Genomic DNA, 15,525 nt, shown 5'->3' on the forward strand with positions numbered 1-15,525 from the left:
CTCCATTTTGCACTTATTTTTTGTGTATGGTGTAAGTTGGTGGTCTAGTTTCATTTTTTGCATGTATCTGTTCAATTTTCCCAACACCATCTATTGAAGAGACTGTCTTGACTCCATTGTATGCTATTGCCAAATATTAATTGAACATAATGGGTTGGGTCTATTTCTGGGTTCTCTGTTCTGTTCCATTGGTCTAAATGTCTGTTCTTGTGCCAGTACTAGGCTGTTTTGAGAACAGTGGCTTTGTAATATAGCTTGATATATGATCCTTAAATGCATTTTAGAAATATTTCCAAGTTTTGCTTTGTAGCACATGCTAATTTTCATAGTGTAATTATTCTTATCATGGGTGATTGGAGTCTACCAACATGATGTCATTGAATGTGAGTTGGAAGAGATGTGCACAATCAGCTTGAAGCCAATGTGAGCCACCAAACAATAATCAGTTTAAACAGAAAAAATAGAAAGTTCACCAGAAATGGATCATGATGGTAAATCAGTGAGTCTTCAATAACATAGTATAAAAATGCAAATTCGCAATTATAATTGTGTAACATGTTTTACAAAAGATTTTGCATAGATCTTATAAGAGATTATGAATAAGGGAATAAAGAATTACTAACAACCTAATAGCAAATTTGACCAAGTTGAATATTAACAGCACTGTAGATGACAACAGAATGCATATTCTATTAAGGCTATATGGAGATGTCAACCATACAATAATTTTAGGAGATCTATCTCCCTGTGCTCCTGACTGCAACCAGAGGATTTAGTGATTGCCCCTTAAAGAACTTAACCCGATTGACACACATCTCTAAGGCCTGTTTTATATCTCTGTTCCTCAGGCTGTAGATGAAGGGGTTCAACATGGGGGTAACTACTGTATACATGACTGAAGCAATTATGTCTTTGGAATCCCATGATGAGGAGAAAAAGTAAACACCTGCAGATGTACCGTAGTATAAAGACACCACAACCATAGTATAAAAACACCACAGAGAGATGGGAGCCACAGGTAGAAAAGGCTTTAAAGAGTCTCTTAGTGGAGGGGACCCTCAGCATGATGGTCCCTATACGGATATACGAGCATGAAATAACACCAAAACACATAAAGAAAATCATTCCTCCCTCGGTGAATATGACCAGCTCATTGAGGTAGATGTCGGAACAGCTCAGCTTCAGGAGTGCTGCAAGGTCACAGAAGAAGTGGGTGATGGTATTGTTGGTACAGAAAGATAATCTGACCAAGAGGAGGGTGTGCAAAAGGGCACTGCCACAGGCAACCATCCAGGAGCCAGCCACCAGCAGTGCACAAAGCTCCTCCGTCATTATGGTAGTGTACTGTAGAGGATGACAGATGGCCACGTACCTGTCATAGGCCATCACAGCCAGAAGAAAATTGTCAAGACCACCAAAAAGTATAAATGCATACAATTGAGAAATGCACCCCACATAGGAGATGGATTGTTGCTGAGTCTGCATATTCATGAGCATCTTAGGGACAGTGACAGAGGAGAGAGAAATGTCAGAGAAGGCCAAGTGGCTGAGGAAGAAGTACATGGGCGTGTGCAGGCGAGAGTCCAGCCTGATGAGCAGGATGATGAGCAGGTTGCCCAGCACCGTGGTCAGGTACATGCCCAGGAACAGGGTGAAGAACACGCTCTGCTGCCCTGGCGGGATGGGGAGCCCCAGGAGGAGGAACTGGGACACGCTGCTCTGGTTCTCAGGCCTCATGCTGCTCTTCTGTCTGCTGGGGATGAAGAAGGGCTGGGAATTTCAGGAACCTAAGAAGGATGACCAGAACCATCATATCTCATATTGTCATTCTCTGGGAAAACCATTCATATTTAAATACTTTCGTATTAATTTCTCACACCTGTGGATGTATACATCTTCCCTCTCTCCCAGTCTGGATCCAGGAAAACGTTGAGCCCCCAAAGTAATCCACAAGACCTGATCACACAGTAGCAAAAAGGGGTTCTCTGTTTTATTGAACCATTACTTTTAACATCACATCTGTGCCAGGACCTCTACTAAGAACTGAGATGCAGCAGTGAACAAGAAAAGCAAGGTCCCACTTCTCTGAGATTAGATCCTGATGAGCATAAAGGGATCATTTCTACACCAGCCCAGAGCCAACTATAAAGATTCACTGTGGCAGAAACAGAAGATGAGCCCTGGATACTGGTATCAGTTGTTAGTGCATTGAAGTAACCTGAGACTCCAGGGGTGGCTTGGGGTTCTCAGAGCATTTCACACTCCGTCTGTGGACCCTCGGGTCCCTTTGGCCTACAGCTGTAAACTCAGACACTCTCAAATGGGTGGCCATTTAAAATCAATTGGTGCCAGAATAGCTCTGAAACCAGAATAGTCCACAAACTATCTTTCATTATATGGTTGAACATTAAGGAGAACATTTGGGTACTTGCCTAAGGACCTCACCTACATTTCCTAATTAGATACACACATCAACCTTACATTCCCAGATTTTAAAACCTCCTCACACCTGCACTAAGAAAAGGTGTTCTTTCACCTGTTTTAGCTTTTAAGAAATAAAAATATAAATTATACAAATTTTATAGGCACACATCAATGTATAAGGAATAGAAGGGCACATACGTGTGTGTATCTGTATGTATAATGTATATAATATGTAAGTATATAACTTGCTATATGTATTATCATTTCCTATATAATAAAAATCACCAAGTATTAGCCACTTCATGGGGTTCGATATAATACATCTGTGTGTTCAGAACCCATGCTTTTAACCATTACACATGGAAACTTCCCTTCTCTTGCTTAGGGAAGCCAAGCACAATGTATTACTTTGGAGCTGTGAGGACTCAAAGTTGTCCAAAATTCTGAAACCTCTTACTAGATAATTTCATTCCTTTAGATTTATATACCTTTCAACTGGCAATAAATCCTCAAATATATTAACTTTATATACACAATAACTGTTTACTGAGAACCTCGGTACCATTCACAAAACAAGTGAAATTCTTTCCATTTTATAGATGTGGAAACTAAGACAAAAATTTAAGTAACTTTCCCAAGGTCTCTCTGCTATTTGATGGTGATTCTGCCCAATAACTTCACACAGCATGATGTCCTGACATATTTTTTTCCTGGAATATTTCATAAAAGTAAAGAAGAGTTTGCAAAACCTCAGGGACACAGTCACACTCAGATACATGGAAATAAGAGCAGATGTGTTTCAAGAAACCGGGAATTGCTTAGAATGTGGATATCTCAGCTAATGGTGCCCCAGAAGGAGAACACGTAAGGACATACTTGATTTCTGACACACATTAGCGCGTGCGTGTGCACGCGCACGCACACACACACACACACACACACGCACACACACACTGCTGATTTGAGGATTCTAGTCACCTGCAACCACGTTCCCATCCTAAGGGAAGAATAGCCAATATGTGGTTCAGCTCAAAAACACTTGTCTACATACATACAAATCATAAGTAACACACTAAGTGAGACATGCACAACACACAATGATGGATCACTCACTCAAAAACATATACTAACACAATCTGACTCATGACTCGTCTCCTAAACACTCAACTCAATGCATATACATAACTTAGGCACTGCACACACATCACTAAAAGCACACAAGACCACAAAGAATTAGAAAATCTCACAAGAGCTCGGCCAGTATAGTTCAGTGGTTAAGCATCGACCTATGAACCAGAAGGTCACAGTCAGGGCAATGCTAATGTCGATACCCAGTGGTGGTGGTGGGGGCACACAGGAGACAGCTGACCAATGATTCTTTCTCATCATTTATGTTTCTATGTCTCTCTCCCTCTCCTTTCCTCTCTGAAATCAATAGGATATATATATATATTTTAAATCTCATCAGAAACACTCACCACATCACATATGCACACCCAGCCACACACTCACCACAACAAGTAGCACACACCCTCGTATGACTGAGAGACAGGCTTCCACCCCTCTGACCATCCCCTTCCAGGGGACAGGTGTCTACTTGGTGCAGTTAAGGCTATTCAGTCACAGGCAGTCATTAAACCAGCAACAACACCCAATCACCTGGTCACATACACATGGTCTCATACACACAGAGAAAATCAAACAACACCCTTTCCAGCTCTCACACATGTGCGTCACTCACAGCACAGCTCCCATGTACATGCTGCTGAGCAGAGGTGTGAGCCCTCTCTGAGCTGATCTTGGTTCCTGGTGAGGTAGGACATCTTCTTGTCCAGCAGCAGAGACAACAGTCTCACTCCTGATGCTCAGCTGTGATGCCAGTGTTTATGCTGACAGGCATGAATCAGGAGTCCCTAATCACACGCCAGGAGGCTGATAACTTGTTCTACATGCATTAAAACCAGGCTGTGAGTCAGATATATAGCACACTCACACACACACAAACACACACATCAACTACTAAATAGCATGTACACACACATTTACAATACATGAAGACACACACACACAGTCATGGACACAGAGCCTCACACATGAACCCACTAGCACACAGGCAGATCAATCTCCAAGTGCAGATTTCCAGCTCCTCTCACTCAGGCTCATTGGTGAGTTCAGACACCTTCTGCTCCAGACTGTCGCCCATCTCCTCAGCTTTTCTTCAGGAGACCTAATATCCAGACACACAAAAGCAATATCTGTGGCCATGGCACTTCTACTGACTTTCCTTGCCCTTAACCAGCTCCAGAGAAATGAGTCCACAGATAGCACTTAACTGCTAATGAGAGACTGCAAACAAGTCCCCAAGCTTGTGGCTGATTTCTGACTGCCCTTTGGGGAGCTGAGTGTCCAAGAGCCAGAGGGACTGAGTCCTAGGGGACAGTGTCCCTGATTCCAGTCATGCCCTGGCCACCTTTCTTCTCGGGCATTGCTCCAGCTAGGAAAAAGGTTTTTCAACTTTTTATTTGTAAATGATTTCAACAATATGTAAAAGTTGTGAAAATGATATTAAGAATTCCTGGACAGGCTTCTGCCAGATTTCCTAATGGTTAATATTTTTCATATATATATATTTCAGGCTTTGATTTTCAGCATATATACCACAGTGCATATAATTAGAAAGCTTACGATATTAATTTTTCCAATCACTAGTGTTTTTATTCTTGATCAGTTGGCAAAGGTGGTGTCTGCCAGGTTCTGTACTATAATAGGACCATTTTTTAAAGTTACTCTTTTAAGTTTATAATTAATAGGTACCATTTGGTAGTTATTTTGATACTATAAACAACATTTTTCTTATTAAAATCTCACCCATTATATTTCACATCTACTCCTGAAACTTATATGGCAAATATGGTGACATACTGGTGATTTTTCTAATTCTATCACTCTTTCTTTATTAGTTGTATTCTTTTCTTTATGAAAAAATAATTTTAATGTTGACATTATTGCAGATTCTCCCTTGTCTTCCTCTTTGCCCACCTCTACTATCCTCTCCTCCCCCCTTTTTTGCCTTCATTACACTATTGTACATGTCCATGAGGTATGCAAATATGTTCCTTGCTAATACTTTCAGCTTCTTTATCTAGCCACCCCAAGCCTTCTCCCCTCTGGTTTCTGCCTTTCTGTCCTATGTATCCATGTTTCTGATTCCATCTTGCTCGTCATTTATTTGTTCATTAGACTCTACATATTAGTGAGATCATATGGTATTTGTCTTTCTCTGACTTCCTTATTTTACTTAACATAATACTCTCCAGGTCCATCTATGCCGTTGCTAGGGTAAGAGTTCCTTCTTTTATACAGCCATGTAGTGTTCCATTGTGTAAATGCACCACAGCTTGGTGCATTTATCCACTCATCTGCTGATGGGCACGTGGGCTGTTTTCAGATCTTAACAAATGTGAATAGTGTTGCTATGAACATAGGGGTGCATATATTCTTTCTGATTGGTGTTTTGGAATTCTTAGGATATATCTCCAGAAGAGGGATCACTAGGTCGAAAGGCAGTTCCATTTTTAGTTTTTTGAGGAAACTCCACACTGTTGTTCATAGTGGCTGCACCAGTTTACATTCCCAGCAACAGTGCCCTAGGGTTTCCTTGTCTCCACATCCTTGCCAGCAGTTGTGGTTTGTTGGTTTATTGATATGAACCATTCTAGCAGGTGTATGTTGATATTCATTTATAAGAAGGAACTTATTCTCATTCCATACTCATTTTCTTATTTATTCATTTATATCATTACAGATACATGGATTATTATTCTCTGAGTTATAATCCATTACTAATCTTATTTATTTTGAAGCTTTCAGTGTCTTCATTGCTTACAAGGATTCTAAATGATGTCAGAGAAGCCAACTAGAAAATATGTATAAAAGCAACATCAGGAAAAAAACCTAGAAACTAAGAAACTAAAGGAAAGTTTACCCACAGGAGGTGGGTCATGAGTGGGGCCGAAAGAATGGGGAAAGAGAACAGTATAGGTGTTCATATATAACCTGTAAATTGTAATCTATTTATATATTTTAAAACCCAGAAGTTTGAATTGAGAGCTCGAATTCTAGTTTGACACCACAGAGACCTTTCCAGCCTCGCCTTTTCCATGTACAGAGCTCCTTTCTCCAAGAGTGAGAGTCACTCCCTTTTCCTCCTTGTTTATTTAATTGTTGAGTCTTTGGATATATGGTGAGCTGTTTCAGAATCTTGAACAATTACCACAGGTAATGGTACTCTACAGCTTAAAACTTTGTTTAGACGTGTGTTTTTTAAGTTGTGCGAGTGAGAGTATATAGACAAAATTCTGGTTTCAAGACTTGCTTAGGTTACTTATTTTATTTTCCCCTTTAGAGTAATTATGATGTTAATTCAAAATATAATTTAGACTCATTTGTATTGTTTTAATACATTTTGCTTTATTCACCACCTCTCCTATTTATTTTTTAGTGGCAAAATACAGCATAGTCAAAACTATACAAATAATTCTACTCATCTCCCCATCTCTCCTACCCTACCTACCTCCTGTAGGTAAACAGATTCTAAATGATCTCAGAGAAGCCAACTGGAGAATACATATCAGTTATTGATTGATTGATTGTTTTATTGTTTTATTGCTTAAAGTATTTCAAAGGGTATAACATATGTGCCCTTTTTTCCCCCGCCCTTGACAATCCCCTGGCCTCCCCTACACCCATATCAGTTTCTGATTCATTCTTCCTGTGCTTCTTTCTGTTCAGATGGGCAGACACATGTATATTTCATTCCCCTTCATTTTTACATAAAAAGAAGCATGCTATACATGTTCTTTTATACATTGCTTTTTTTCATTTAGCAATATATTCTAATATTTCTCCATGTTGGTTCATAGATATCTTTGTTCTTATTTTTCTCACAGTTGAAAAATATTCGGTTGATATTTTATAGAGTTTTTTTATGAGTCATAAAATGAGATTGGTGATATGTGTCCTAAATGCCACTGAATCGCATACCTCAAATGGCTAAAAAGAAAGTAAGAAGTGATCTCTGCATACAGCACAGAAAAGAATAATAAAACAATAATAATGATGTATGATTAATAAGATAATAAAGATAATTGAATATTTGAATATGTATTTAATTAAAGTAGAAGGCGACAAGAGAGAATATATGTAAAACCGATGTATCAAATAAAAAACAGTAATATGAAAAATATAAATTCAAATGTATTATGATTACATTAGATGAAAATAGACAAAATTCTCCAGAAATATAAGAATAGTTGCTTTGCATAAAATGAGCAAAAGCCAGCATTACATTTTTAACAATGCACACCTCACAGAAGAACAAAGAAAAGTTTAAAATGATAGAAAAGAAATACCATTTAATCACTTACCACAAGAAAGCTGCATCTTGACCAGCTATACTATACTAGTACCTATATCTCTACCTATATCTATATCTGTATATCTATCTATATCTATATATATAAAGTATCTATATTAATATCGGAAGTAAATGAGGTATTAAGGTAGGACCTATTATTAGAAAAGTTTTCCTAATTATAAATGGAAGTGGTATGATCTTAAATGCATATTTTAAAAGTCTCTTTCTCTCTTTTTCTAACAGCCTGGCTTTGTAGCACATAACGATTTTCATACTGTAATTGTTCTTATCATGGCTGATTGCATTCAGACAAAAACGATGTCAATGATTGTGAATTAGGAAGAGATGTGCACAAAGCAGCTTGAAGCCAACAAAAGCCAGCATAAAAAAATCAGGTTATAAAAAAAAGAAAGATCACCAGGAGAAAATCATGATGCTAAATAAGTGGCTCTTTGATAACATGAAATTTTTAAAAATGCATAAGGAAAAAATGACATATCACAAAACAGAAAGAGACAAAACCACAATGATGATTGTGGCAACATGTTTTGCATGGGATTTTGCGTATCCTATATAATAAAATCCCAGGAACCGAATGGCAGAACGACCAGAAAAACCGGTTGACCAGTCACTATGTGCACACTGACAACCAGGGGGCAGATGCTCAATGCAGGAGCTGCCCCCTGGTGGTCAGTGCGCTCCCACAATGGGAGTGCCGCTTGGCTGACCAGGATGAGCGGCGCTTCCACAGCAGAAGCAGCTGCTCAGAGGGCAGGTCCACAGTCGCTCAGCTGGCCAGGATGAGCAGCATTCCCACAGTGGCCAATCACCGCAGGCCGTGCCCCACCAGTGCACGAATCTGTGCATGGGGCCTGTAGTCTATATATAAAAACCTAAGTGACCATTACAAACCTGCCAGTAGCTATGATGCGCACTTACCACCAGGGGGCAGATGCTCACTGCAGAAGCTGCCCACTGGTGGTCACTGTGCTCCCATGGCTGGCCGATCTCCCATGGTCCCTGCCCCCAGACAGCTGGCCCCCATCAGGATTGGGCAAGATGGCCCCTATTGGCCCTGATCGCCAGTCAGGCCAAGGGGCCCCACCCATGCATGAATTTGTGCACCAGGCCTCTAGTATATGATAAGAGATGATGAACAAGCAAAACCTATCAATTAGGAATAAAAAATTACTAACAGTCCTAGAAGCAAACATGACCTAGTGCACATATAACAACACTTATACATGACAAGAACTGAATATTCTATGAAAGTTATATGGAGGTGTTGACCATACAGTAATTTTAGGAGATATATCTCCCTGTGCTCCTGACTGCAACAAGAGGATTTAGAATTTGCTGCTTAAAGAACTTAACCCTATTGACACACACCTCTAAGGCCTGTTTTATATCTCTGTTCCTCAGGCTGTAGATGAAGGGGTTCAGCATGGGTGTAACTATTGTATACATGACTGAAGCAATTATGTCTTTGGAATCCCATGATGAGGAAGAAAAGTAAACACCTGCCACTGTCCCGTAGTATAAAAACACCACAGAGAGATGGGAGCCACAGGTAGAAAAGGCTTTAAAGAGTCTCTTAGTGGAGGGCACCCTCAGGATGATGGTCCCTATATGGATATATGAGCCCACAATAATACCAAAAGGAAGAAAGAAAAGCATTCCACCCTCAGTGAATATGACCAGCTTATTCAGGGAGGTGTCTGGACAGCTCAGCTTCAGAAGTGCAGCGAGGTCACAGAAGAAGTGGGTGATGGTATGGTCTGCACAGAAGGACAGTTGGGCCAATAGGAAGGTGTGTAACAGGGCACTGCCACAGGAGAGAATCCAGGAGCCAGCCACCAGCAGCACACACAGCCCCTCCCTCATGATTGTGGTGTAGTGCAGTGGGTGACGGATGGCCACGTACCTGTCATATGCCATCACAGCCAGAAGAAAATTGTCAATACCTGCAAAATGTATGAAGAAATACAACTGAGAAATGCATCCCTCATAGGAGATGGATTGTTGCCCAGTCTGCATGTTCATGAGCATCTTAGGGACAGTGACAGAGGACAGAGAGATGTCAGAGAAGGCCAAGTGGCTGAGGAAGAAGTACATGGGCGTGTGCAGGTGAGAGTCCAGCCTGATGAGCAGGATGATGAGCAGGTTGCCCAGCACAGTGGTCAGGTACATGCCCAGGAACAGGGTGAAGAACACGCCCTGCTGCCCTGGTGGGATGGGGAGCCCCAGGAGGAGGAACTGGGACATGCTGCTCTGGTTCTCAGCCCTCATGTTCCTCTTGGGTCTGCTGGGGATGAAAGGACAGTGTAAAAAGATAAAATACTTCCAAAGTGTGATTATGGCCACCACTGTAGGGTCTTCTACTTTCTCCTGGAGAAAAATACTATCCTTGCATACACATAATCAGCTAGAGCTGCCATAGCAAGCAACATACCCTCAATGCCCAACATTGTTTTTTTTCAATGAAACTAGAGCAAATTCATTCTTCTTAATTTTTTAATTAGGTTCCTGGCACCATGCTACTAATTGGAAATGCATGAATAAATGGGACACATAGGACCTCTCCCCTCAGCCCCCTGACTCTCTGGGCACCCCTGACAGAGGACTGAGCAAACGTGAAGCTCTGCAGCCAGATTCCTTGTGCTGCAAGTCTGGCCCCACCACTTTCTGGGTGGATGAGTTGAGGGGGTGATTGTCTTTGCCTCATGTTGTGCCACAGTAGGTGGTGATACCAATGTCACACATTCCTAGAAGATTCCAATTCAAGACACATTAATATCTAGGAAGAGTGTCTTGTATAAAATAAACACAAAATTATACCCATTATTTTTATCTGAGCTCTCACCCTCTCAAGAGGCATTTCGGAGCGCATATCCTGTCATTGGGTAGATCTTCTGGTGAAACAAGTCTAAATGCACATCCATGTATTTGCCAAGAAATAAACTTACCTCAGTGCATCTATCTCCATCTGTACCGGCTGCTTCATGCTGGCTCAGAAATGAGGATCCATAGGCAGGAAACACCTGAGACCTGAGATCTGGCAGGTGAGACTGGGGACCCTGAAGGATGGGAAGTGTCTATTAGGATTCACAGTTACCTGACTGACCATCACTATTTCTAGTACTGATCTTCACGTTTATAATAACTGACATTTAGTGAACACTCTGTCAAAACAATACATTTTTGCATTATTACCTCATTAAATTTTAAATAGTCCCAGAAGATAGCTGTTACAAAACTTCATCATATACATACTCAGGAGGAGTGAGAACTATCGTGATCACACAGTTAGTAACTGCTGTAGTCTCAATTCTCTCATGTTTCTTAGATTTATTAGAATCTCTGCTCCTATAATGCTTCTCTTTATCCCTTTCTTTAATTTGACAAAAGAGCCAGGACCTTAAGCAATATGGTCTCAGGATTTGAGGGAGTCCTTTTGCTCAGACAGTGGTCATATTCCCACAGCCCAGTAGTTTGCAAATGATTTTCATGTACTTCCGGTTTCATTCCATCCACCAGTGTTTGTTCTCTGTCTGAGAAGTAGGGAAGACGGAGATTTTTGTTTTATTACTCACTACTAACAGGAGTAGTGAAATGGCTTATACAATTTCACATAGATACTGCCCAGCAGGGCCTGGTCTCAAAGGTAGACTTTTTGATCATCTTTTCACTGAGAAGAGAATTCACCCATTTCTTCCTGTGGGAGGTAGAAAGGTTAAGCTAAAGTTGAATGTCAAAATACCCATACTTTTGGGAGAGGAACATGGCATTAATATTGGTGTGTGTGTGTGTGTGTGTGTGTGTGTGTGTGTAACAAGGTTAAGTAATCCCAGTAAGTGACTAGGATCTCAAACATCTCCTGTAAGAGACGCATTTCAAGAAAAGGGAACAATACAGAAATGGTACCTTGATTCTGTCAGCACCATGAGTGAAAGAGGTGGCTGAGAGACACTCAGTAATAGAGAGGAGAAGCGGCTGCCTGGAGGTCCAGGGGAGTCTTTGGATGGGCTAAATTTTCCTATTAGTGTACCAGGTATTGTCTCCTAGCATTCAGGAAATGGAGAGTCAGGTGTCATGGCCTCTACAGGCTACAAATTACTAAGTGCTTACAATGTGCTGGAACTTAAGCACCTTGCAGACAAGATTCCATAGTGATTGTAATTATTTTCATTTGACAGTGGAGGCTGCTGAGCATCTACGACCACAAAGCTATTAAGTGGGAAAAAGACAAAGAGTTAAGTGTAGCCATATGTGACCTCAGATATGAGCATTTAGTTTCTAAACCATGTAACAAAGTTGAAGAAGAAGTTCAAAAATATTGGGCTTCGGGAGTGTTCCTATATTATTCAAATCACTAAAAAATGGCCCCCAACAGATCTTCAAAATGGGCTTTTTTTTAAGCTGCCTGTGTGGGTTCTAATCTGTAGCTATGGTGAGTCCAAATGTATGAAAGTAAGATGGGGTTTTTTTTGTTTGTTTGGCCTTTTCAGTATCTTGGTTTTAAGTCTCCATCCTACATATCTTCTGTGTGAAGGAAGTCAAGATGTGAGTTTGTTCCACACAAGAGCACTCACACACTATCACAGCCGCAGGCTTGCCAGATGGAGACTAACATACTTCCCTGGCTTACACTCAAGCTAAGTAAATACAGCCAGAGTGTGAGTCAACATCACACAAATCTATGCAAAACTCACACAAAACACACTCACACGTGTGCAGCACAGTTGCACACACATAACTATCAAGCATCCTCCACCACACACATTGCAGTCACAGGCAGTCACACATTCAAATCACAAGTGATGCACAAGGTCTTCCATGCAGCACACAGGCAACAAAACACAAGGAAAATAAGACACACATCGCTGAGGAAACTTTCTGCCTTCTCTGACTTATACATGTCCTCGGTGAAGGCATTCAGCATGTGAGTCAGCGACACACACACAAAGTCATACAACACACACACACACACACACACACACACGACTGTGGAGATTTCTGGTTCCCTTCTAATCTATACCAGGGCTGTGAGTTCTGATACCTTGTGCTTTGTGCTGTCTCCCGAATCCTGTTTCTTTTCAGGAGACCCAGGATTAAAGGAAAGGGAATAAACTTTTATGGCCCTAAGACCTTTACAGACTCTCATGTTTGTTCACCAGCTTCAAAACAACAGGCAGAATATCCCCTGTTAGTAACAGAAAGAGACCCCAGGGGGAGACAGCCCCAAGTCCCTGAGTAGAGCAGCAGTCAATTGAGATAACTGCCCAACTTCCTCCTGACCCCTTGGGAAGGAACATGTTTAGGGGCCAGAGGAGCTGAGCTGTACCTGGAGTCCCAGGAGAAAGTGTTCTTAATGTCAGTGATACCTTGGGCCTCTGGTCAAGTCTGTGGATGGGAAGCAGGAGGTTCCCAGTTGCCCGTGGCCTCTGCATCACAATTTCAGCTTCTCTGTACAGCAGTGTATGGGCTTCAGCAGGCTCACAAAACACTACACAGACCTCTGTTCCAATACAAAGCCCCTTAAAATGTACTGGTCTCCCCATCCTCTGTGGGGTCCTATAGGGTAGGGTCTGTGCCTTGTTCAGGGGCAATGGGATTGAGTCTATAGGCTCTGGGAAAAAGACTCTGGGCTCAGTCCCCTTACTAAGAGAGCATGGCTGTGAGATTTATCAAAGATCTCTGAGACCTGGGTCCTTCAAAGTAGGAATAATAATAATAATAATAATAATAATAATACTCTTCAGGTGAGTTTGAGGGATGATTAAATGAGCATATAATGGAAGGTTAATAAATGTTTAGAATTATTGCCAATTTCTGTGTAATATTAAGTATCAGCTATGGCTGAAATAAGCCCTTGGTAATGGTGAGTGAATTCATTTGTTCATTCATTGACACGTTCTCTTAATTACTAAGGTTCTCTCAAAAGTAAGATATATACTCTGGAGACACAGCAGTGAACAAAACAAACAGAAATTCCTCTTAGAGAGCACACATTCAAGCAGGGGGAGCAGAAAACAAATTTTAATTAAAAATATGGTTGGTAAATGGCAAAAAGTGCTGGGTTACAACAAAAATCAGGGTTGAAACTAGGAACAATCTCAAATGTCCATCAACAGATGAATGGGCAAAAAAGCTGTGGTACATCTAAACAATGGAATACTACTTGCCAATAAAAAGCATGATCTAATGAGCTCAAAGAATGTACCATGTATTGATACACATTAAACATAGATGAATCTCAAAATGCTTATGCTGAGTGAAACAAGGCAGCAATGAAAGAATATATTCTGTATGACCCCATTTAGATAAACTTCTAGAAGGTGCAAAGTAGTTGATGTGACAGAAACAGATCAGTGTTTCCCCTGGGGGACAGAGGTGAGGAGCAAAGAGGCAGCAGGAGGTAGGCTTGGGGAAACTCTGTGGTCCTGACAGCTTGTAGTGATAGCTTACTGGGTGTATACATATGTCAAAACTATCCAAATTGTATACTTTCAGTATATTAAACTTATTATATGTCACTTAAACCTCAAAAAATCTTGGTGTTTTCATTTTTTTAAATGTATCTTTATTACTTGAAAGCATTACACATATCGCCTTTGTATTTTTTCACATTGACCCCCTCCGTCCCACAACCCTCCTTCCATTCCTTCACCACACTATTGTCTGTGTCCATGGGCTATGTATATAAGGTCCCTGGTTAATCACTTCCCACCCCCGCTCCCCCGCCTTCCCTCTAAGATTTGTCAGTCTGTTCCATGTTTCTATGTCTCTGGATCTATTTTGTTCATCAGTTTTTCTTGTTCATTAGATTCCACATATGAATAAGATCATGTGATACTTTTCTTTTTCTCATTTTTAAATTAAAAAATTAAATTATAGTTTACGTACAATATTATTTTGTATTAGTTTCACATGTACAGCATAGTGGTTAGACAATCATGTACTTTCCAAAGTGTTCATCCTGATATTTCCTGTACCCACTGGGAAACACACAGTTATTACAATATTATTGACTATGTTCCTTATGCCATATTTTATATCTTCATGAGTATTTTGTAACTTCTTTTTTTAAAATTTATCTTTATTGTTGAAAGTATTACAGATGTCCCCTTCTTCCCCATTGACCCTCCTCCACCCCACTGCCATCCCCTCCCCATGCCTTCAGTGCTCTATTGTCTGTGTCCATGGTTATGCATATATGCATATTAGTTCTTTGGTTAATCTCTCCCTGCCCTCCCCCCCTTTTCTCTGAAATATGTCAGTCCATTGCATGCTGGGTCTCTTTTGTTCATCAGTTTATTTTATTCATTAGATTCCAGGTATAAGTGAGATCATGTGTTACTTGTCTTTCTCTCACTGGCATAACATTCTCCAAGTCCCTCCATACCGTCTCACAGTTTAAGAAACCCTTCTTTTTACAGCTGTATAGTATTCCATTCTGCAAATGCACCACTGTATTTTTTATCAGTTTACATACTGATGGCCATTTGAGTTGTTTCCAGATCTTAGCTATTGTAAATAATGCTGCTATGACCATGGGGGTGCATATATTGTTTCTTTTTTTTTTAATATATTTTTTATTGATTAAGAAATTACATATGTGTCCTTGTCCCCACGATACCCTCAAACCCCCCCCACTCTTGCCCTCCCCCCCCCCTTGTCCGTGT

At 40.7% G+C, this 15,525-nt stretch overlaps 2 protein-coding genes across 2 annotated transcripts; both read right to left on the reverse strand.

Annotated features, from left to right (window-relative positions):
* Window positions 1-737: 737 nt before the first annotated feature.
* LOC102758959 (olfactory receptor 1J4-like) lies at window positions 738-1,839 on the reverse strand. Its single transcript, XM_015568759.1, has 2 exons — window positions 981-1,839; window positions 738-946 (listed from the first exon to the last, which is right to left on the reverse strand). Exons 1-2 carry the CDS (start codon window positions 1,735-1,737, stop codon window positions 738-740), a joined length of 966 nt encoding a protein of 321 aa, XP_015424245.1. The 5' UTR covers window positions 1,738-1,839.
* Window positions 1,840-9,142: 7,303 nt separating this feature from the next.
* Window positions 9,143-10,129, reverse strand: LOC107184298 (olfactory receptor 1J4-like). Its single transcript, XM_015568760.1, has one exon. It carries the CDS (start codon window positions 10,127-10,129, stop codon window positions 9,143-9,145), a length of 987 nt encoding a protein of 328 aa, XP_015424246.1.
* Between the last annotated feature and the right edge of the window lie 5,396 nt (window positions 10,130-15,525).

The sequence above is a fragment of the Myotis davidii genome, unplaced genomic scaffold, assembly GCF_000327345.1.
Source record: "Myotis davidii unplaced genomic scaffold, ASM32734v1 scaffold64, whole genome shotgun sequence".
NCBI classification, from domain to species: domain Eukaryota; kingdom Metazoa; phylum Chordata; class Mammalia; order Chiroptera; family Vespertilionidae; genus Myotis; species Myotis davidii.

Excerpts from the sequence above, each read along its gene's own strand:
- LOC102758959 (XM_015568759.1), bottom strand. The coding sequence starts at position 1,737 with ATGAGGCCTGAGAACCAGAGCAGCGTGTCCCAGTTCCTCCTCCTGGGG. Across the intron at positions 947-980 it reads TGTGGTGTTTTTATACTATG|GTGTTTACTTTTTCTCCTCA; the intron begins GTTGTGGTGTCT and ends GTACATCTGCAG.
- LOC107184298 (XM_015568760.1), bottom strand. The coding sequence starts at position 10,129 with ATGAGGGCTGAGAACCAGAGCAGCATGTCCCAGTTCCTCCTCCTGGGG.